The 24,071-nt window shown below is 41.9% G+C and overlaps 1 protein-coding gene across 2 annotated transcripts in view; it reads right to left on the bottom strand.

Moving 5' to 3' along the window:
• The window catches only part of MSRB3 (methionine sulfoxide reductase B3), a 250,909-nt gene that overhangs the window by 155,970 nt on the left and 70,868 nt on the right, over nt 1-24,071 (bottom strand). The window contains exon 2 of one of the 2 annotated variants that reach the window (XM_073620128.1): nt 18,393-18,520. The exons of the other annotated variant lie outside the window; for it this stretch is intronic. Within the exon in view, the coding sequence (XP_073476229.1) occupies nt 18,393-18,468 (76 nt within the window). The 5' untranslated portion in view covers nt 18,469-18,520. The remainder of the gene's footprint in view (nt 1-18,392; nt 18,521-24,071) is intronic. 2 annotated transcript variants of the gene reach the window in all.

The raw sequence follows: 24,071 nt of genomic DNA, 5'->3' as shown, positions 1-24,071 counted from the left end.
CTCTTTCACATACAGTATATAAAGTCTATAAGAGGCTGACAACTGCAGGGGCTGAACAGAGCTGGAGAATGCACCTAGCGCTATATTCATTTTTGGCAGTATGCACTCGGGACGAATCAACAGAACACAAGCAGTCTGCTGACACACACACCTAAACTGTCTGCACCTTACCGCCAGAGCCTCATGCACCAGGGCTAAATGCTCAGTGTACATGGGGCCTTACAGAGATCCCCCCCACTGCTTCTGCCTCTAGCTTAACTGGTGCAATATACCCAGCACATATAGGGTAGCATGTGATAGTGGGTTTATCTGCTCATCACTATTCAAAAAAAGGGGGAAATTTGGGACTTTAAATGAGGTTCTCGACATAGTGGGGGTATGTAAAATGAAAAGATGTTTATTAACATGGGGGACATAAAAATGGATCCCAATAATGTAGAACAAGTAAAAATATCTGGATCATAAGGTTTACACATAAAATTACACATATGGCATGGACATCAAGGATACATAATGATATCAACTTGGAAACACATGACAATATGGCGATTACATATATAACATGGACATCAAGGATACAAAATAATAACTTGGAAACACATGACAATATGAAAATTGATGAGCATTCCCATGAATTCATATATATACACAAGTCCTTAGGATGGCACAATGCAATAAATGGCATGATATAAGGTAATAAAAACATGATTGCTTGATAGACAGTAGACTAGGTTGATTACTGATATGGGTATGTGTTGGCATCCTAAATTTTCCCAATGCGTTTCATGTATAAAACACTCATCAGGGGCGGATGCTCCCGAATATCTAGAAAGATTGAAGTATAGTTAATCTAATGTGATACTAAGCATAACAGGAAAGGGCAAATATGCCAGTCCTGGATACTTACATGCAAAGAGTAGATGATGGGGGTATGTTGAATGTGAGACCAGGGCCGCAATGAGGGTGTCCATCCCGGAAGCTGAGGTAATGATGGGCCGCGTGCAACTGGGGCGCAACCACAGAGCTCCCCAAAACCAAGGTTGCCAGTCTTAATACTGCGCCAAAATAATTGGGGGGTAAAAACAGCCATAAGATCTATGTTGAATAGATAAAGTATATATTACGTATTATAGTCACAATAGAGAGAATCTAGTAGCGTATTAGGTGCCATGAAAGTTACCTTCCTTGTGTGCAAGAGAAACAAAAAGTCCCTGTGCAGTATAGCGTTTTCAAACATGTGACATGGGTAGCTGCGTGCAAGCGGCGTAATATATACACCCCGCACAACCTCACGCTGGCTCCTACCAATGTCACGTCAGCTCGACACGTGCAGGGAGGGGCTCCGATCAAGGCGGTGAGCACTGCCCACGACAGAGTACAACCACCCCAACTGTGGCGGCTGCGATGGTGATACATGTGTCCCGCCTCATGACGCCAATGACATCAAACGCGAGGCACGGTGCGTGGCGTCGATGCGCTGTGGATCCCTGCCCAGTCCTCCAAACCCCCCGCTCTCAGATGGGGTGGAAGGGGGAGAAGGGAGGGCATACAAAGTGCATCGCAGCTTCGGGGCAAGGACAACAACAGAGGTCCCCTGATGAGTGTTTTAAACACGAAACGCGTCAGTCAATTTATGATGCCAACACATATCCATATCGGTAATCAACCTAGTCTACTGTCTATCAAGTAATCATGTTTTTATTACCTTATATCATGCCATTTATTGCACTGTGCCACCCTAATGCCTTGTGTATATATATGAATTCATGGGAATGCTCATCAATTTTAATGTTGTCAAGTGTTTCCAAGTTGATACATATATATGTATCGCCATATTGTCATGTGTTTCCAAGTTGATATCATTATGTATCCTTGATGTCCATGCCATATGTGTAATTTTATGTGTAACCTTATGATCCAGATATTTTTACTTGTTCTACATTATTGAGATCCATTTATATGTCCTCCATGTTAATAAACATCTTTTCCTTTTACATACCCCCACTATGTCGAGAACCTCATTTAAAGTCCCAAATTTCCCCCCTTTTATTTAATGCTGATACCAGGGATGAAGGCACATGATATATGTACCTTATCTAAAGTCCCAACTGTGCTTTTACACTCCCCCCTTTTTTTGCATCTGCCCATCACTAAGACAGAGCTAATGATGTCACCATTGCCTCTTGGCTCTGACAATAACTGACAGCAGGAATATTGGTGGCAGCTGCAATCAAGAATAGAGGCGTAGGGGATCGCTGAAGCGGTATCAGTAGGTGTGTCTACACCTGTTTAGGGACACTTGGCATCTTTTCACTGTTGGTTTTTTGGACACTTTGCAAGGATACACCTACCTTTGTCTAGTAGAAATACCTTCACTTGAAGGTTGAGTGCTTCACCATTGAGTTTAAAGTGCAATAATAAATTGCAATAAGGCCCCAGTAGTTAGCTATATTCCTTCTACTTTATATTGTCGAAATTTGTTGCATCGATTGTTGTTTATAATTGCTTTTAGCGTCATTCTCCACCCACCTAGTGTGTTCGGACAAGACTTCTCGCAAGTGATAAAAAGAGATTGAACATTAGCCTTATTTATTTTATTGAGTTAATTTTTGGTATTACCATTGTCCAAGCTGTTCATCCATCATTTACTTGCAGACCTATTTCTTTTATAATAATGCCCAAATGTAGCTATTGGTGTAGTAACAGATGGACTCAGAAGTCACTACTAAGTAATGCAAGCACAAACATACTAAGTCAGAAATTTGTATTGCACTTTGCCCTCCTGATTGGACTATGATTTGAATCCAGCATTGTTTACTGAGAACCAAGGCTATATCTTAGATTGCATAGATGACCCCTCAGCCCTGCGCTAATGCCTTACTTGGATGGCAAGATACAATTTATTTCTGCTTCCATTTCCAGAAAGTCTCATCTGATGGAGTAGAATAGTTCTGAAGTGTTTACCTAACTCAAACGCAAGTCCTCTGCACCAGGAATGCCCATATGCACTGGGGACTCAGAAACCACATTTTTTTATATATTCAAGAAAGTGCTGGAAATTTTTTTAAAAGATTGCTGTAACCTTAAAAAGGTATGGATTCTGAAAGCTGTGCTGGTCTTTTGGAAGATCCTTCCTGGCTACTGAAAAAATGCAGAGAATCACCAAAGCTTTAAGATCCCAACTTAAAGTTGGGACAGAAGGACTGCATAGCTTTGGAATAAATTGAAGCACTATATGTTGTTTATGGAAAGGTAAAAAATATTTCTGATCTAAGATACATGTTGAACACACACAAAAAAAGAAAAATGAGATAACCGGTCCAATTATATTTATCAAGAATATAAAATCTTACAGCAGATCATCCAAAAAAGGGATTGACCCTCGAATTTCTGACAGTGCAACTCAACCAAGTTCTGCAGGGGGCTCGCCCAAACCATCCCATAGTTTTGAAATTTTTACCAAAATGCTCTAGAGACCCATCTACTTATCCTGAATTAGTGTAAGAGGTTAAGGAAGAGGAAACCTTCTTGGAGGAGAAGAACCAAGACTTTACCACTAGTGCAAGACCTATTCCAAAAAAGGAAAATTTTACATTGTATTCTGCTAAAGTGGGTTCCTAAAGCGGTAGTAAAGTCTTCTTTTTGACTTGTACCTACAGGTAAGCCTATAATAAGGTGAATGCACTGTTTGGAAGATATTCACACTACATGCAGCCGGTGACATCACTGGCACATGTGCTCTGAAGGAACGGCACCCGTGCCGTCCCTTCAGAGCTTCGTACCATTGTCTTGCAGGGTTTTTCCTTTTTTAAAGTGCGGTTTACTACCGGGTTAACCTCCCAGGCGGTAATCCCAAGTGTGGGGGGGTGAATTTTCATTACCAAAAGCGGTAACCCCAAGCCACACTCAGAATTGCATCGCAGGATCCAGGCAAAGTTACTTACCTTGTCCCCAGGATCCTGCGATGTCTCCCCGCTGTGTGTGCGAGCTGTCTCCTCCGCTCAATCTACCACAGTGCCAAGCTCCGTTCCCTGCGAGGGTCACGACGCACGTGGACGGAGCCCGATGCCAAATTCAAAAAGTGAAAAACACATTACACATATAGTACACTGTAATCTTACAGATTACATTACTATATAAAATTATTTCACACCCATTTTGTCCCTAATGCTTTGTCCAGTGCCCTGCCTGCAGTTTTATATTATATATACTGTTCTTTCTGCCTGGAAACTTGAGAATATCCATGGCAACCAAAAAGTGTCTCTTTACGTCAAAAGTGGTTTTAGACCAGCTAGAAAACAGCGATAGTAAATTAGAATCACTTGCAGAATGGAGCGATAGTGATTCGTGGGGAAATTCGCCATCAAACACTGAAAGTAATGACAGCTATAATTCTGCAACTGAGCAAATTTCAGTGTTTTTGATTTGATTACATTATTGAATACATTTTATTATTATTATATTATTATTTGTTATAATTATTTATTATATTATAATTTATGATTTCGTGTTTCAAACTTTATCATACCCGGGATGTCTACTAGACTCTTGTTTGGACAGATTTAGGTGATTTATTCCTAAGAATTACAGGCCTACAATATAAAACGCCAAATTTCTATGCAAAACAATGTACCGCGTTCAGCATCAAAAATCTGACATAATCATACCGCCAGGGAGGTTAAGGAATACGATTGTGATTCTGTTTCTGAATCAGGCGCTGAACCTGCAGATGAGATCAAATATCTTTTACAAGACAGTTCTGAGATGCAGAAGTCACTGGTCCAAATAGTGCAGACTCAGTCAGAAAAGCAGAGGTTAAAGTGGTGCCAGCTCATGCAGGAATGCAACAATACCTTAGTGGTATACAGAATGCTGTTGTTGCCCTGGCCAGAGGCATCAGCAGAGTCCAAAAGAACTAGCCCCCAAAAAATTACTGACAAGAAATATTAGGCCTGTGGGGAGGTTGGGGACACTTCAAAACGCAGTACTCAATGATAATACCACCCTTAAAGACTGTGGGGGAAATTATAAGGGCTTTGCATGAAACATAGCGTCAGAAGCCATTGGGAAACTTCAGAGGATCCCAGTGAAGGAGTCAGTTGGATGCACAACCAAATAAGTTAGCTCCACCTCAAAACATGAAACTGGAAAGAAGATCAGGCCTGAGCCTTTAAGTAGAGCCTTATCCAATACTCCAAAGAGACAATTGAAAGTGTTTCCCTTGGCATTGGGTTCCATAATATAGAGGAGAAATGCACACCAAATTTCAAGACATTTTCCGAAGAGTAATCTTGGGTGTCACTGTCACAGAGGGAGGAGATGAATAAAAGTCCAGCCCTGTTCTGCATCCTCTACTGCTTCCGGATATGTCAGACAAAACCAATAGGCTCCTCTGCTGTAGTGCCCATTCAAGTAGAAGGCATCTACATGAGGGACTACTTTGAATCAGGTACCCAATTAACTATGCTGTGCTGAGACTTCTATGACGAGCCCCTGCCCCAACAAGAACTAAAGGACTAGGGGCAGAGAAATTCCCCTATGATGGTTACCTGCAGATCAAACTGCTGTTTGACCCTTTGGTCGGCAGACAATTAGGAACCTTCAGCACGATAGCCATTGTGTGTTTGCGACCTCTGGGGTCTATGAGAAGTTCTTTAATTGTGGGAACCAGCACTTGTGAGGTGGATCCTGGCTCCCATAGCCTCCTGACATAGTTTACCACTAGAGAGTGTACACCCCATGTTGCATCCAGCATAACAATACATAGTTCAATGCTTTTCCAAAAAGGGTAGGAAGATTGCGATGGATGGAAAAGACAGAGTGTTACAACCACAATACAGGCCTCAGGGAAGTTAACCTGGAATCAACAGGGACCTTACATCATACTAGAGGCAGACCCAGAAGAAAGGATAGCCCCTGGGATTGAGTTGACCCACAAAGTGGTCTTGATGAAAGGAAGTGTCTACAACGCCACTGACTCTGGTGAAAGCACGGGCTCGAATGCACTGTGGATAAGTGAACCCTTTTCAAGTGGTGAGAATGAGTTTGGTGTGGGATGTGCGAAGAGTACTTAGAATCGCATATGCCTGCAGGAAGACAACCTTTCAGAGACAGATTTTGCCAAATTCTGAGAGATCTGAAAGATTTAAGATGGCAAGGTCAGATTGCCACGCAACATTGAAACTTTAGAAGAGGGACTTGACTGAGGCAGGAGGTAATCCAAACCCTATCTCAAGGAGTTGAGCAGCGAACAGATGGAGCCCCCAAAGCCAACACTTTGAGGTTACTGATATAGGATTCCCCAAGCCCAAGTAAGAAATGGATGCTTGGCCACTCGTAATAAGGACCTAAGAAGGGATCAAGCAGATCCCTTCTGCCATATAACTTGGAAAGCTCTTAAAAGACACCAAACAAAGCTTCTGCTGACTGAATCTTTAGAGGGAGCCATTTTGATTAATAGAGAGTGGAATCCGCTACAACTCCATGAAGGGCTCCCATGGATGACCTTGAAGAGAGCCGCTCCTTCCTGAAAAGCACAGGAATACAGTGTTAGCAGTCTTACATGAGGAATTCTGTCACCAGGGACCAGGGAAGGACCTGCAGCCTATTTAGAGATCAATTTTACTGGCCATGTATAAAAACATAGGTGAAAGGCTATTGCCACTTATGCTTACACTGCATACAGTTGAAGACTCTACCCACTGGAGTTGTCCTATTGGGCCATATACAAAGTCAGGGTCCCATAGCGTGTGCATTATTTCTTGTTCTTGGAGCCCGATTCAAGTTGACAAAAGAAGATCTTGGTGGTGACTGACTCCAACATTCTCCTTCAACAGAGGTCCATTAAATGATCAACTTCTCTTAAGTAAGGATGGACACACACTGATCGCAATTTGGCCAGTCTCTGTTGAACCAGTCGATTTTTGATCTATCTATGGTCAGGTTTACTTAAACCATTGCAATAACCCTTCCTGTAACTCAACTTTAACCATTACTCTAACCCTCTTGTAACCTTAACTCTTAAACTAATCCTGCCTAACTCTAACTCTGTCTGTTTTACTGACTCTAATCCTAAAACTAACTCTCCTTGTAACCCTGACTCTAGCCCTCACCCTAACCATTCCTAAACCCTAATTCCTGCACTAAAACTCACTCTAATGCCCTGTACACATGATAGGATTTTCCGACAACAAAATTCTGGATTTATTTCCGACGGATGTTGGCTCAAACTTGTGTTGCATACACATGGTCACACAAATTCCGAACGTCAAGAACGCGGTGACGTACAACACGTACGACATGCAGAGAAAAATGAAGTTCAATAGCCAGTGCGGCTCTTCTGCTTGATTCGAGCATGCGTGGAATTTTGTGCGTCGAAATTGTGTACACACGATCGGAATTTCCGACAACGGATTTTGTTGTTGGAAAATTTGAGATCCAGATCTCAAATTTTGTATGTCGGAAATTCCGACAGAAAATATTCGATGGAGCTTACACATGGTCGGAATTTCCGAAAACAAGCTCCCATTGAACATTTGCTGTCGGAAAATCCTATCGTGTGTACAGGGCATAACCCTCACGCTTACTTTCCCTGTAAATGACTCTTATTGCAGTTACTCTCCCTTTTACCTTAAATTTCCATTAATCCTCCATGTAACACCAACCTCAACACTAACCCATCCTCATTTAAACTTAATCCCTTGTTTATCATCTCATGAGCCAGGATATTCTGCACTGAATACCAACCTCCCTGCGATTATTGATATTGGCATCACAGTCCAAAAACTAGGATATCCTGCTTTGGTAAAGAAAAGAAAAAGCCCTAAATACTTATGGGGGCGCTAATGCTGGTCCCAATAATAGGAAATATTTTTTTTTTCACAATGAAACTTGGTGCTGTGGATCTGAAATATTTCTCACTTATGCAATGTGAAATGAACCACTTAATTTTTTTTTTCATTGAAAATTCAACTTCAGTGTAATTTACTACGCTTTATATCGGCCAAACAGACAGGCATGGATGGGAGTTTTTCAGGCAGCTGCAGGGAGATCAGGTACAGAGAGCATTACTTCCTAAGTTTTGTTTTCATTCTGAAAGGTGTTTTTAGGTTAACCAAATCCTCCCATGAAAGTAAATTTCAGGTTTTTCTAATTTCAAAGCAAATTTAGCCCTAGAGCCTGTAATAACATATTTTTATCTGGAGAATGTACTGACATTTATCAGGTAACCTTGGTTTTACAGAGTAATTACTCAAGCGTACAAGACTGTGCTTGGAACCATGCCACAGCAAGAAACACAAAACATTCTTTGTTTCTTCTCTAATGTAAATGGATGTTTGAGAAGAAATGATGAGAATGGGATTATTTCACCTTCTGCTTGAAGCATTACTGTACACAGTACATGTTCTGCACTAAGCCAATCATGCTCTTATGATCCTCACTGGAAGAACATTGAAACAGAATGTGATTTATATAATACAATGACAGAGATTCCCAAGATTACTAATTGGAAGGCAGCTTAGTGTAAGCAGTCAATTTATTTTTTTGTTAAAAAAGTTATCCAGTTTTAAATGTTTCAGACAGTCTCATGTGCCTTTAGGCCTGATTCACACCTATGCAGGTTGCAGTTTGCATATTCCAGGTGCATTGTGCATTTTTCAATACACATTTTTGATCCATTGAAGTCTATGGAACCAAAAACCAGAAAAAAGTCCCTGGTCCTTTCCATAAAATGCACAGATGTGAACTACATCCATAGGAAACCATGTTAAATGGACTGTAGTGTGTTTCTGCAAAACTGAAAACGCACTGAAAAATGCCTAGGTGTGAACCAGGCCTAAATGCTGAGCTGTATAAACTGTGAAATAAGACGTGGCACAGAACAACCCGGACTGTTTGGAGATGGGAAGATCATCAAGAACAATGTATGTTATCTGCCCATCTTTATCCTGACTACTAAGCGGCACAACTTTTTGCCTCCACTTAGGCAGTATTGGACTATGCACTACTCTTGGTGAAGTGATCACTCATCTATGTCATGAAAGAAAACCACCTAGCTCATGAGCCACCTCCCACACTAATCCATGCTTGTCAATAGATTACCTTTATCTGTCTAGGTCGACTCATTAACCCTTATCACAAAGAGTCTGTCATTTCAACTTTTAATAGATAAATCAAACTGAATTATGCACCTGACTGTTTTTATCTCTGATTCCCATGATGAAAGGTCTTCTCTGTGAAGTTGTACACATGCAATAAAATTAAACAGCATGGATGGAAGAATCTTCCCCGCTGTTTACTGTACGCTGACAGCTGGTATCTGCCACTGTCAGAATAACCAAACAGTAACTGCATCTGATTGGATGCAGCCGCTGTTCAGAGCTCTTTTGATTTCCAGATGCCAGGCAGGAGGGTACTGAAATGGCCACTCAAGGCTTGACTTTCATCAAGTGAATCAAAAACCTTAACTCTATATGAACCAGCTCGGTTCATGCACGCTGCCGGTCAAAGAAGCTCAAAAAAGCTGCTCCTACAAGCATTTGAGCTTTTATTTTTGGGTTTGTTTTTTTTTTTCAATGTGAAAAATATAAAGCAAATATACCGCGCTGTCTGCAACCAATGTAAAAAAGCAGCTAGCACAGTAATAGATCAAATGCAAAAAATGAAAACATGTGAACAGTAAGTGCAGCGCTCAGAATAGATCTCAGAATAAACTGAAAAATAATATGTATGCACATAAAGTGCACATAAATAATCTAAGAAGAAACTCAAACAACATATATATGCGGACAATGTGTATAAACACTAAAATATACGTGTATAATAGACCAAAAGCTTAATGTACTATGTGGCAATCAAAATATGAATGAATGATGTCCAATAATGTGAAGGAAAAAATTCTTTTAAAAATAAATCCGGTATAGTCCTTAGTGTGTGGACAGGTGAACCAAACAATAAATTGTAGATATCCAAAACGTGATTCAAAATAACTGACACTTGAACTGGATAATGATGTGACAAAGGAAAACGTGCCCAAAAAAGCGCTTAGGAATAAAACAGTGACTTCAGCAGAGCTCTGCTGAAGTCACTGTTTTATTCCTAAGTGCTTTTTTTATCTACCAAAATGTGAGTGTATTTCCTCCTTTTTTTATTGAATAAATTACTTCCGATTTAAATGGGATTACACTATGTGCCTACTTCTTCCTTTTCATAAAATTGTCCTATTGGAGCAACTATCCATGTGGCTCTCTGTCTATTACCTATCCCATTGAGGTCCATTGTTGGAGTTGGTCTTCTGGTTGGAAGTCATGTCCTCTGTGACAGTTTCCCCTGGGTGTGTGGCCCTACAAGCCTGATTGACCCATTGCATGTACACTCATTTGGGTTCAATTGCTCCAGTAAGCCTTTTGACTCTCTGGTGGTGGATCACTTATCAAGTTTGGGCATGTTTTCCTTTGTCACATCGTTATTCAGTTCAAGTGTCAGTTATTTTGAACCACGTTTTGGATATCTACAATTTATTGTTTGGTTCCCCTGTCCAAACACTAAGGACTATAATTTATTTTTAAAATAATTTTTTCCTTCACATTATTGGACATCATTCACTCATATTTTGATTGTCACATAGTACATTAAGTTTTTGGTTTATTATACAAGTATATTTTAGTGTTTATACACATTGTCTGTATATATATGTTGTTTGAGTTTCTTAGATTATTTATGTGCACTTTATGTATATACAGTATATATATTATTTTTCAGTTTATTCTGAGATCTATTCTGAGCTCTGCACTTACTGTTCACTTGTTTTTTTTTCTGCCTGTGCGCTCATATGCCTGTAAACTCCTGAAACCTCCTATAGTGTACATGGACATATTGGCTAATACGGAGGGCAGAGAAAAATAAAAGCTCAAAAAAGCTCAAATGCCTGTGGAAGGAGCATTCCAAGTGTGCCATGTGGAAAATATTCCCTGTTTAGACCGCTATTTCACCAAATAAATAAAAAAAATACTCATTTTTTCTTGTAAAAAACAGGAAAAAATGTAAAAAAAAATAAAAAAATCTAAAAATAAAATTGTCAAAAAAATAATTAAAAATAAAAACTACTGACATCGTCCACTGCCCTACTGACACCAATCTCTGCCCTTGTGACACCATCCACTGCTCTACTGACAGCGTCAGTATATAAACATGCACACACACGCATATGTGTTTGAGCTTTGGGGTGCACACCCTAATGCAATAGGCTGTGCACACCTATGGGAGCTTCTTTGAGCTGCAGTGTACATGAGCCCTTACTCCTTCTGCTACATTGCACATGGTATAAACTAAACTAATAATCGAACAGGATGAGTGAGAGCCTTTGGCAGTTCCTTCTGCTGCATTTCACATGATATACAATGCATTAAAAATCCAACAGAAAGAGTGGGACGTTTCTTTTTGGAATGGCCGTGAATGGTGTACATACCTGAGAATTCATACACAGAAATCCCTAAGGAGTGGAAACGCAAGTGTTTCATCCCTTCATCCTCTCATAAAAAATGGAATTGTCATCAGATAAAAGGCCATTGAAAACGCTGGGCTCAATATTGCCCAACACTAAGCATAATGTTTTGGGTAGAAGCTATGGGTGAATATCCCAATGTGAACCCAGCTAATGTCTGGGATTGCAAAAGTTGTACTGGGTGGTCCAAAGGTCTATCTTCTAATCAATAAAACTCTAAAACACTTTACCCTCTCCCCAAAATCTCTGAGCGTGGCTGTAAATAAAATCATATCTCCTATCTCACCCAATAGTGCATTCTTTAGACCAAATATGCAATTTATGTTAAAAACAATGTTGGATGAGTATGAAAAAGAGTTCAAGCCACATCGGGAAATAAAACAAGAACAACCGTATTATTTTTGTAGAAGTTAGGAACTTTGAAAATGTAAACATGATCTGTTCTATGTTGAAATGTAACAATAACACTTGTAGCATCTGCATAACTGCAAAACAAAACCAACGCAACCCCAAAATGTCATGGCCAAAGCACATTCAGACAGCTTGTACAGGGAAAATGTTTGATTTGTATACATACAATATAACAGGTGTATCACACTCAACCAAAAGGATATGATAAAACATAAAATAGCAATGCTGCTTCGATGTTTTTATAAGATACAGTTTGTTAAGATCACGTTTATACAACACTAAGACTTTACATACATGGGCATTTTATTCCAAGTGCTAACTAATGCCTTTAGAATCTTATGTTAGGCGCCTAAAAGCTGTTAAATCTTTTCAGGTTCCCGTAAAAAAGCTCTCTCAACCTCCAAATCTCCTGATTAGTATTACCCATTTTTGAGATTATATGTTTTTAAACAAAGTTATCATGATGCTCTCTGAGTTCACTTAAAACAGGGGTGTCCAACCTGCGGCCCACGGCCCGCATGCAGCCCACGACAGCTATGAATGCGGTCCAACATAAAATCATAAACTTACAAAAAAATTTTGTTTTTTGGGGGAAATTTTGATAAAACTGTGTTTACACTTAGTGAACACATGCGGCTGAAGAGAAACTTGACAGTGTCTCTTTATTGGTCTTTTATATTTATCTTTCCCAAAAAAAAAAAAAATGCCACTCTTCAAATTAACGCCCTATTCATGTCATCAGTTTTCGGCAGCACCTCTATTTGTGAACAATTATTTTCAAGGATGAAGCACACAAAGGGCAAAAGTAGAACCAAAATATTCGATGAGAATTCATTGAGAATTGCTACTACATAGATCGAACCAGATATTGATGCGTTCGTTTATTAGTCAGTTAGGTACATTTTAATTGTACCTACAGGTAAGCCTACGAAATGTCTTACCTGTATGTACTGTGAATATCTCCTAAACGTGCACAGTTTAGGAGATATTCAGATGCATGTAGCCTGATGACGTCATCGACGCATGCGCTCTGAAGATCCGGTTTACTGTGTCGGACCTTTAAAACTCGTGCCGTAAACGGCGGTTCCCGTGCATATGCGCTGGAGTGATGTCATCGCAGCTCAGGCCACTCACAGTGCCAGAGCCCGCAAACCCGGAAGAAACACCAGGGAAGATGTCAGCTGTCATAGCAGTGTGCGGACAGCGCTGGAGGACTTCACCCTAAGGTAAGTATTTCATAATGGGCTAGTATGCGATGCATACTAGCTCATTATGGACTTGTCTTACAGGTTTGTGGGTTTTTTTTCTCTGGGTTTACAACAACTTCAACTTGTGATCTGCCTGACTTTTTCTGCTCATCAGCTCTCCTATTTGTTAGTGTATTTTATGTGTGGCCCAAGACAATTCCTCTTCTTCCAATGTGGCCCAGGAAAGTTAAAAGATTGGACACCCGTGACTTAATAGGTAGATTTTTCCTTTTTTCTTTATACTATGATGAAGGAGCAGTGGAAGCACCAAAAAGCTGATGGGAGTACCCAAAACTTCAAGATGGATGAGAACAAATTTAGGAAGTATGGTAGGAAGATCTTGCGGACGGCGTTTCCAAGACATAATGGAAGCAGATAACTCAGGCTACCAGATCCATCAATAACTGAAATATCAGTTTTGGGTGGACTGACCATTTACTGAGCAGAGGATACTGCACAGTGGGGGTTATTTAAAAAAACGGACAGTGCAAAATCTGGCGCAGCTCTGCATAGATCACAATCAGCTTCCAGGTTTTATTGCCAAAGCTTAACTGAACAAGCTGAAGTTAGAAGCTGACTGGCTACCATGAACAGCTGCATCGGTTTCTGACTGCACCAGTTTTAGTAAGTCTGCCCCATTGTACCTAATTTAATTGGTCTAATGAGTTGCTGATCAAACACTTTCAAAATACATTTTTGCCACTAAATAACTGGCTGCTCGTTGGGTTGTTGAATGAGCTAAACGACTTGGTGTTGATGCCCATGCGTACAAAGTCTAATATAAGAAATCATTAATATTCATGCAAAGCATTGGTGATGCAGGCAACAATCAACACAGTAAACAGAAGAACACGTGAGAGCTGAGAGTCCCTAACAGTAACAAAATTGCAGTTAGAGCATATGTTATTGGTATTTTTAAACCTGGGTGGTCTGCTGCAGCAAATGTACCTGAAGGACTTTGAATACAAGCTACCAAGTAGACAATGGAACAAACAAGAAGAAATGGTTGATCCTGAAATGTGTCTTGTACTTTGGTACAAAGCAAGAGCTTTTCATTTTAACAAATGGGGTATTTCCAGTACACCCCATATTTTGTGGCCCAGCGTGGCTGCAGGAATTTCTTTGCTTCATTCTGATATCTGGAATGCATTACAGATCTGCTTAGCCACTTTCATTGTTTCTAATGCTGGAAAAGGTCTGTGATATATCAGGAAATAGTCTTTTTTTTGTGAGCAAAACGTTGTGTGTGCATGAAAGATTTAACTCTACTGGTGCAGGAGTGGAACAGTCTGTACACAATGAAGGGTTTGATTAAAAACAAAAAAAAAGAATCTACTGCCATCTAGTGGAAAGCTGCTTTGAAACAAGTATAAAAGGACACTTGTGCAGAACGATTATTGTCATATACAAGTTTGGATTCAAGTTAGTGCCCCAAAACTGTAAAGCTATCTTAACTGAAAATAACATGTACATATTGCTTAATGTTTGCTTAAGGTAGAAGATGACAAGCAAGAGCAATGTCACCCAACTTCTTTTGTACAAGAGGATTTTCTTATTTTCATAATCCTAGTGTTTCCATCATATATTGAAGTTGTAAGTGAATTCAGGATGGAAGCACTTGGTGTAATGCCCCATACACACGATCAGAAATTCCGTCAGAAAAAACTTGGATGGTTTTTCCGACGGAATTCCGCTCAAGCTTGCCTTGCATACACACGGTCACACAAAAGTTCTCGGAACTTTCGACCGTCAAGAATGCGGTGACATACAACACTACGAGCCGAGAAAATGAAGTTCAATGCTTCCGAGCATGTGTCGAATTGTTTCCGAGCATGCGTGATTTTTTGCGCTACCGAATTGCATACAGACTAACGCATTTTCGGATAGGAACTTTTTCCGATCGAAAAATAGAGAACCTGCTCCCAATCTTTTGCTGGCTGGAATTCTGCCAGCAAAAGTCTAATGGAGCATACACACGGTCGAAATTTCTGACCAAAAGCTCACATCCGACTTTTGCTGGCAGAATTTCTGATCGTGTGTATGGGGCATAAGCCTTCCAACCTTTCAAGCCCATTCCCACAAAGCCTGTGTAAGTCTCCACAGAAAGTCCAAACTTACACAGAACTTTGGGGGTACACTGGAACCAGATCACTGCAGTGGAGGAAAGCACTGAAAGTAATTGAATGCTGCATACTCTGCCAGCTGTAGCTCAGATATGTCACTTTACACAGGTAAAGGCTCACCTTAAAGTGGTATTAAAGGTTCGGCTTTTAAAAAAAATAAAATAAATAACAAGCATGTCATACTTAATAAAAAGTGTGTAGCGCCAAAAGTAAATGAACAGCGATGAGATGAGAATACTGTGTTATAAATGGACTGCACATTGAAATAAAATTCAAAAAAAGTGTTAAAGTGAAAAAAATGCTAAAGTGAAAAATAAATAAAAATAAGTCCAATCTTGTGGATGGAAATCAACAATAGAAAAACAATGTAGTGAAAAATATAGATTTAAATGCACAGTCCCATGATAGGATCAGCAATATAAACGTATTTTTTGGACTTTATTTCAATGTGCTGTCTATTTATAACACAGTATTCTCATCTCATCGCTGTTCATTTACTTTTGGCGCTACACTCTTTTTCTTAAGATTATTTATAAGTTTGTTATATTACTTATCTTTGTCAGCTGCCACCCCACCATAGCGCAGACATACATCTTCTTTATTTATGTCATGCTTGTCTGCTCTGTGCAGAGCAACCCGGATTCTCCTCTTCTCGGGTCCCCTGCTGGAGCTCCTGGCTCCTCCCCCTTGACCAGTGCCCCCAATAGCAAGACGCTTTCTATGGGGGCACTGGCGCATGCTCACTCCCAAGCCCTGCTCTATGCGTCCATTAGACACATAAAGCTGCGGCTTGGCCCAGCTCCCCGCTCTCACCTCATTGGCTCACTGGCTGTGATCGACAGCAATGGGAGCCAATAGCTGCTTTCTCAGCCAACGAGGAGAAGGAGTCCCGGGACAGCCCAGGCCCTTGTGCACATTGCTGAATCGAGAGGTGGCTCAGGTGAGTGTTAGGGGAGCTGGGGGGGGGGGGACATTCAGCCTGTACAACCATTTTAAAGCTGTATTCCAGGAAACGTAAAAATGATGATTGCAGTGGGATTGCACCCGCACTGTGAGGGCTGGTTGCTTGTTTGGGTCTAGGGGACAAAAGAAGATCTACATAGTCACCCCTCCGCTCTGCTAGACCAGTCCTCGTAGCATCTTCTCCCTCATGCTCCTGACATCAAGACCGTTGCAGGGTACATAGCCCCGCGCTAGACGTGATACTGCTGAATGACAGTCCACTGCTGGGGCATGGGGGAATTGGATCAAGTAAGTTAAAGTGAAAAAACTCTCCCCTAGACTAAACTTGGTGCAGCTAACCCTTGCAGTAAAGGTGCAGCCGCACTGCAAGGGATCATTTTTAAATTTCCCAGAACTGGGCTTTCAACTGAGAAGAAGCAGATAAAACTCATTTATGTAGCACTTTATAAAAATATTGAACCATGTACTGCTTTCATGGAGAAGTGGAAGGCAATCCACACAAACATTGAACATACATACTCCATACAGATAGTGCTGTGATATTAAGTAAATCGGGGGCTGTAAGGCAAGGATGCTAACCACCTGGAACAATGAAGATAATGCTAGAGATAAAATCTGAACCATTATTTTGCTCTTCTTTTTCATTTTTTTGCGGGGGGGAATAGAACACCAAATACATTAGTTACGTTTACTGGTGTGTATGCCATTACCTGCGGGTTTCTGCTTCTTATGCCGCATACACACGATTGGACTTCTCGTCGGAAAAAGATATGATGGCTTTTCCGACGGGATTCCGCTCAAGTTTGCCTTGCATACACGCGGTCACGTAAAAGTTTGGTGAACTTATGACCGTCAAGAACGCAGTGACGTACAACACTACGATGAGCCGAGAAAATTAAGTTCAATGCTTCCGAGCATGCGTCGATTTGTTTCCGAGCATGCGTAGGAATTTTGCGTGTCGAACTTGCCACAGATGATCGCATTTTCGGATAGGAACTTTTCCCGACCGAAAAATTGAGAACACGCTCTCAATCTTTGTCCGATGGAGCATAGACACGGTCGTATTTTCCGACGTAAAACTCTCATCGGTCTTTTGCGGGCCCAAATTCCGCTTGTGTGTACGCGGCATTAGAAATATATTCTCTTCATAGCTGACAGATATTGCCCTGAGTGGCAATCTTCTGGTGTATGGGTTAACAGCAGCAGCTACAAGTGTTAAGAGTTGCACTGCTTGCCCGCTGCTTTCTGCCCTCTCTGCCACTCAGAGATCTACTAATACTCTCCCACAATGCATTGCTTTCTGTGAATGGAGGAGGAACAGATGACTGACAGGATCTCACAGAACACGATGCATTGTGGGAGAAGATTAATACAAGCTGAATGGCAGAGAGGGCTGAAGGGGGTGGGCCAGTGACGCAACTCTTAACACTAGCAGTGGCTGCTTTTAACCCACGGCACTGAAAGTTAGTTGCTCAAGGCAATATACATGAAGCTGACATAAAGGAAGGCTATTTACAAGGAGCAGCAGCCTGTAGAAGATAGTATACACACAAATACACAAAACAAATGTATTTGGTGCTGTATGACAAAACTTCATCAGTAAGTTGAATGGCCCACTTAGTAGAAATACCTTCCTTTCCCATACAGCAGCTCAGATCTTGACATGAATCAATGTATGTAGCTCAAGCAAGGGCTAAGCAAATCAATCTCCCTTGGATGTTTTCTCTGCAAGCCTTATGCCCTAAAACCTAGTGAAGAGATATCAGTTGACAAGATTGGGATGTTTAGGAGGTGCATTTAAAAACCAAAGGTTGGTGTAACCTACACTCACTTCTCTCTACTTCAACAATCTTCACTCACAGGAACAACTCTTTACGACAGCAAAACACTACATATATTGATGATTATAATTATGTGGACTCTCTGGATTATTTTCAGAAAATGTGCATACTACAAAAGGGTAATGTGTAGTCATTCTTATACATGTGTGTGCTCAATAAACATGGATTTGAACTAATAAAAGAAGTCACTTTAAATGGTTTCAGTTCAATGGTGGATAGGAAAAATTGGTGGTTTCCTGCAGCAGATACACCAGAAGTTAAGGACTCTCTGTATGCATGATACAACAAGCAGCACCCAGTCAACCTGAGGGAAGCCCACAGGCCCGCAGGGCCACTGGCTGGCTCTTTGTCATCAAATGGAGGAGGTTGAATGCAGACATCACTGTGATATCCTCACCAACAATACGAAAGGACAAAGAACAGGGGAAAAAGCTGAATGGGGAGAAAAAGAAAGATTAACATCAGCATGGTAAATGAAACACACAGTAGATCAGACATGATGGTCATGTTATATTTTACAGCAGTGGTGGCAATAGACATCATCTCAGTTGGCCTTTCTGTAGACCTCTGCATAGTAAACTTCTTGTATCCTTAACCTTGGTAATATGTAACATCATGGTTAGCTTATCATGTCTGCTTATCTGCTGTCTTGCATGGCTATCCAATTACAAGGACTGATTTGCATTACTGAAGCCTGTGGGCACACAAGCTTTGGGTGCCAAAGCAACAACCCTCTGGTCACCTACAGACCATTTTCCTATGTTATCTGGCCTAACATGGCTTCAAATCATATGACATCATGTAGCAATAATAATAATAAACCTTACTTTATGTAGCACCTTTAAAGGTAGCTTCTCAAAACACTTTACAAAGAAAATTCAAGAAATAACGTAAACAACCTTTACTGAGATTACTTCTACTGATTATAGGAAAAAATGTATAGTCAATGTCTATTCAGGAAAAAAGTTGCCACTTGGTTGTAGTGCCTAAGGAAAATACAATCCTGTCAAAACCATTCAGTGCAGTGCAATTTGAGCCCATTCATTTTTTCAAATCGCACTGCATCGCACCAAAGACGTGCATGCACCTTTTTTAGAGCCGCACTGCAACCAGATCGCATGGTCATCTTGTACCAAGCAATCCAGTGCATGCAAACAAATTGTGTTTGTGACCTGCATTTGGGGTGTCATTAACTTTGTATTGACACCCGCAGCGGGTAGCAAGGGTACTGCGATTGGTGTGATAAATGTACACGGATCACGGTGTTTCCCACACCGCATTAGTGTGAACCTAGCTTAAGGAATGAAACAATGAATCATGTATTGTTGTACAAAAGTATCTAAAGTCATCATTTTTTCTCAATTTAAATAGCAGCTCACGTAGAACACCTAGGTAACTGGCGGTGTGATAAAATTGTGCTAATAGTGAGAGGGGCTTAAAATGTACCCTGCATACAAAGTACAGAAATATGTAACATACATAGTGTCTGGGGTGGGTAACGTACAGTGCCTTGAAAAAGTATTCATACCCCTTGAAATTGTCCACATTTTGTCATGTTAAAACCAAAAACGTAAATCTATTTTATTGGGATTTTATGTGATAGACCAACACAAATTGGCACATAATTGTGAAGTGGAAGGAAAATGATAAATGTTTTTTTTACAAATAAATGTGTGGCGTGCATTCGTATTTACCCCCCCTTAGTCAATACTTTGTAGAACCACCTTTCACTGCAATTACAGCTGCAAGTCTTTTTGGGTATGACCAGCTATGCACATCTAGAAAGTTAAATTTTTTGCCCATTCTTCTTTGCTAAATAGTTCAAACTCTGTCAGATTGGATGGAGAGCATCTGTGAACAGCAATTTTTAAGTGTTGCCACATATTCTCAATTGGATTTCGGTCTGGACTTTGACTGGTCCATTCTAACACATGAATATGCTTTGATCTAAACCATTCCATAGTAGCTCTGGCTGTATGTTAGGTTCATTGTCCTGCTGGAAGGTGAACCTCTGCCCCAGTCTCAAGTCTTTTGCAGACTCTAATGCCCTGTACACACGACTGGTTTTCCCGTCGGAATAAACTCTGAAGGTTTTTCCGACAGAATTCCGCTCAAGCTGTCTTGCATACACACGGTCACACCAAATTCCGACCGTTCAGTACACGGTGACGTACAACACGTAGGTATGGACTAGAAAATGGAAGTTCAATAGCCAGTAGCCAATAGCTTCCATCTCGTACTTGCTTCAGAGCATGTGTCGTTTTTGGTAAGTCGGAACAGCATACAGACGAGCGGTTTTCCCGATAGGAATTGGTTCTGTCGGAAAAATTTAGAACATGTTCTCTTTCTAGGTCCGTCAGAATTTTCGACGTATAAAGTCCGATGGGGCATACACACGATCGGAATATACGATGAAAGCTCCGGACATTCCACTCATGTGTACACGACATAACAGGTTTTCTTCTAAGATTGCCCTGTATTTGTCTCTATCTATATTCCCATTGTCATGAATTTGCAGTAATGTTTCATGCCTTGTCTGTCTGGTTACCTCTGGTCTGTGTATCAGCTTAGGGGCCCTGCTCTCACACCTGCTTGTTTAAGTCATCTTCTCTCAGCATGGCTGCCACCACTGCAAGTCAGCCTTGCCCAAGCAATAGTGTGTTTAGGCTCTCCTGTGTGTTTCTTGCCGTGTGCTCTACGTTTCATTCCATGTACAGACCTTGGCTTGTTCTCCTGACTATCCCCGTCTGCTTGTTACCCTGACCCTTGGCTTGTCCTTCTGACTATAACTTGATGCCCCGCACTGCTGTTTCCTCTCCATCCACCGGAGCCTGCCGTGAGCTGGGAGACCCTGGGGGCCGTGACCTGGAGTGAGCTGCAGCGAAGTCCATCCTCACCGTCAGAGGCTCTGGTGAAAACCTGCTGGCTCTTAGACTCTGAGCCCTGGAGAATCTACGCTCTAGTTCCCTGTTCCATCTGTGTCGGTGCTCAGGTGGAGCTGATTTCCTGAACCACCCAGAGCTCCATCCGCAGCACTCAAAGAGTTCACAAGCTTAGCGGTGCGCTCCTGACCCCAGCGGTGTGCACCTGCATCTGGCCTCAGGTGACCTGACAGTTTGTTTGGCCTATGGACCCGGCTGATGTACAACTACCTGCCGATGATCAGCTGCAGGGCATAGTCTGCAGACTCGAGACCAAGGAATCTAATGAGACCTAGGTGATGCGATTCCTTCAGGATTTGGCTTCCCGCTTTGAACAGCTTCAGGCCTCCTTAGGACCCTCGGTTCAACAACATCAACCACAACCTGCTGTCGTATCTGTTCTGGTCACAGTCGCAGCCACTAAACCTTTGCATTTACCAGCTCCGTCCTGTTACTCTGGGGACTCCAAGGCCTGCAGGGGGTTCCTTAGCCAGTGTACCATTCATTTTAAACTCCAGCCCCAAAACTTCCCGTCTGATCGAGCAAAAGTAGCCTATATTATTTTCCTCCAGTCCAGTTAGGCTTTAGCCTGGACTGCCCCTCTGTGGGAGAAGAATGATCCAGTGGTTTCCAGCCTGTCTAATTTCTTGAAACTCTTTTGGAATATCTGCGAGGAACCAGGTCCTTGTCTCCTCAGCGGCCAGTGCCCTTTTACGTCTCCGCCAAGAGTCTACTTCCTGTGGGACAGTATGCTCTTAATTTTCATATACTAACAGCTGACCTGAGCTGGAACAATGAGGATTTAGCCGCAACCTTTTTACTTGGCCTCTCTGACAGAGTGACGGATGAATTAGTGGAAAGAACCATCACTGCTAATCTGGGCAATGTCATCTACTTGTGTAACCAGATCTTTATTCGTTTTCAGGAAAGGACCCTAGAAAAGAGACGCCAGCACCCCTTGGTCCTTAGACAGCCTGAGCTCCCCTCTTTTTGACCCGTGGAGCATCCCCTGCCAGCCCAGGAACCTATGCAGCTGGGCCGGACTAGGCTATCTCCCAAGGAACGTGCTAGGCGCAGAACTCTGGGCCTGTGTCTGGGAAATGCTTGGGTCTAATACACCTGGAAGGTGGAGTATTGGGCCCAGAAATTTCACCTTCTTGCGGCCTTCTTTCTGTGTTCCTTCATGTTGGCGCTTCCTCTCATTCAGGCTTGGCTTATCTGGATTCTGAAGCCACTGGCAATTTTATGGACTGGAGAACTGCATCTTCCATGAACCTTACTCTTTCGCCCCTTACCACTCCATTGGTGGTCTCGGCGAATGATGGCACTGTTCTTCCAGGGGGCCCTATCCGCTTTCAGACCCTCCCTGTTAAGATGTCGGTATGGATACTCCACCAGGAGTGGATAAACTTCCTGATCCTACCTAAGGCCTCAATCCATATCGTATTGGGCTTTCCCTGGTTGCAACTCCACTCTCCACATGTTGACTGGACTTCTGGGAAGATCCTGGCTTGGGGTTCCTCCTGTTCCTGCCTACTCAAGGTTGCCCCTAGGGAGAGACTTCCTGTTGCAACCACCTCAGTATCCTCTGCTCTTCCTGCTGCATATAGTGATTTCCGGAATGTGTTCTGTAAAAAATCAGCTGAGGTGCTTCCTCCTCACAGGTCCTTTGACTGCGTCATTGATCTTGTTTCTGGAGCAACTCTGCCCAGGGGTTGTACCCACCCCCTATCCATCCCAGAGCCCCAGGCCATGTAAAAGTAAAGTATGTTGCAAATCTAGAGAAAAGATTCATCCAGAAACCTTCATTGCCTGCAGGAGCAGGGTTCTTTTTTGTTGCCAAAAAGGATGGTACTTTAAGACCCTGCATTGACTATCTAGGCTTAAACGCAGTGACAATCAAAAATCTATACCCCTTACCCTTAATATCTGAACAATTCGACGGATTAAAAGGTGCCTCCATTTTGAAACTAAGTTGGATCTCAGGGGTGCATACAATCTGATTCGAATACGGGAGGGTGATAAATGGGAAACTGCATTTAACACTAGAGATGGGTATTACGGATACTTGGTTATGTGTAATACTTTGGTTTGTGTAATGCCCCAGCTGTGTTCCAAAACTTTATTAACAAAATGTTCAGGGATCTGCTTTATCAATTTGTTGTCATCAATCTGGATGACATTCTCATCTTTTTGTAAAATCTGTTTGTTCACAGAAATCCTGTCCGGATTGTACTTCAGCGCCTTAGAGAAAATAATCTGTACGCCAAGGTAGAGAAATGTTCTTTTGAATGTTCTGTGGTCCTGTTTTTGGGAGGTTTTTTTCTCTAGCCTCGGTCTTCATATGGATCCTAGAAAGGTCTTGGCCTTTACCAACTGGCCTATTCCTGCTGGCCTAAAGGCCACACAGCACTTTCTTGGGTTCACTAATTATTACAGGCAGTTCATTAGGAATTGCTCTTCCATTGCTGTGCCTATTATCGCCTTGACCAAGAAGGGTGCGAATGCAGGGGGTGCAGATACCTATCTAATACAGGTATCTTCCACTTCCGGGAATAGACTCCCGCTGGAGTCACGCCCCCTCCAGCACCCCCCCTGCTGTCTCCTGGGAAACACACAGGTCCCTGAAGATAGCGGGGACCACTTAGGACACGCAGCGCGACTTGCGCATGTGCAGTAGGGCAGTTCTCTCATCCTCTCACTACCTCGGCTCCGGTCTCTGAGGATAATCAGGAGTACGAGGTTAGTCAAATTCTGGATTCCCGGCTCTGCAAAGGCACTCTTCAGTATCTCATGCATTGGAAAGGTTTTGGTCCTGAGAAGAGGTCTTAGATCCCTGCATGTAATGTCTTTGCACCTCGTCTCTTGAGGAGGTTTCATTTAAGGTTCCCGTCCAAGGCTGGGCCCAAGCGAGGAAGGAGGAGGCCTCGTAAGGGGGGGGTGGGGGGTACTGTCATGAATTTGCAGTATTGTTTCATCCCCTGTCTGTCTGCTTACCTCTGGTCTGTGTATCAGCTTAGGGACTGTACTCTCACACCTGTATTTTTAAGTAAATCTTCTCT

The sequence above is a fragment of the Aquarana catesbeiana genome, linkage group LG03 (assembly GCF_042186555.1).
Source record: "Aquarana catesbeiana isolate 2022-GZ linkage group LG03, ASM4218655v1, whole genome shotgun sequence".
Classification (NCBI taxonomy): domain Eukaryota; kingdom Metazoa; phylum Chordata; class Amphibia; order Anura; family Ranidae; genus Aquarana; species Aquarana catesbeiana.
This window is presented reverse-complemented; position numbering and strand designations above follow the sequence as displayed.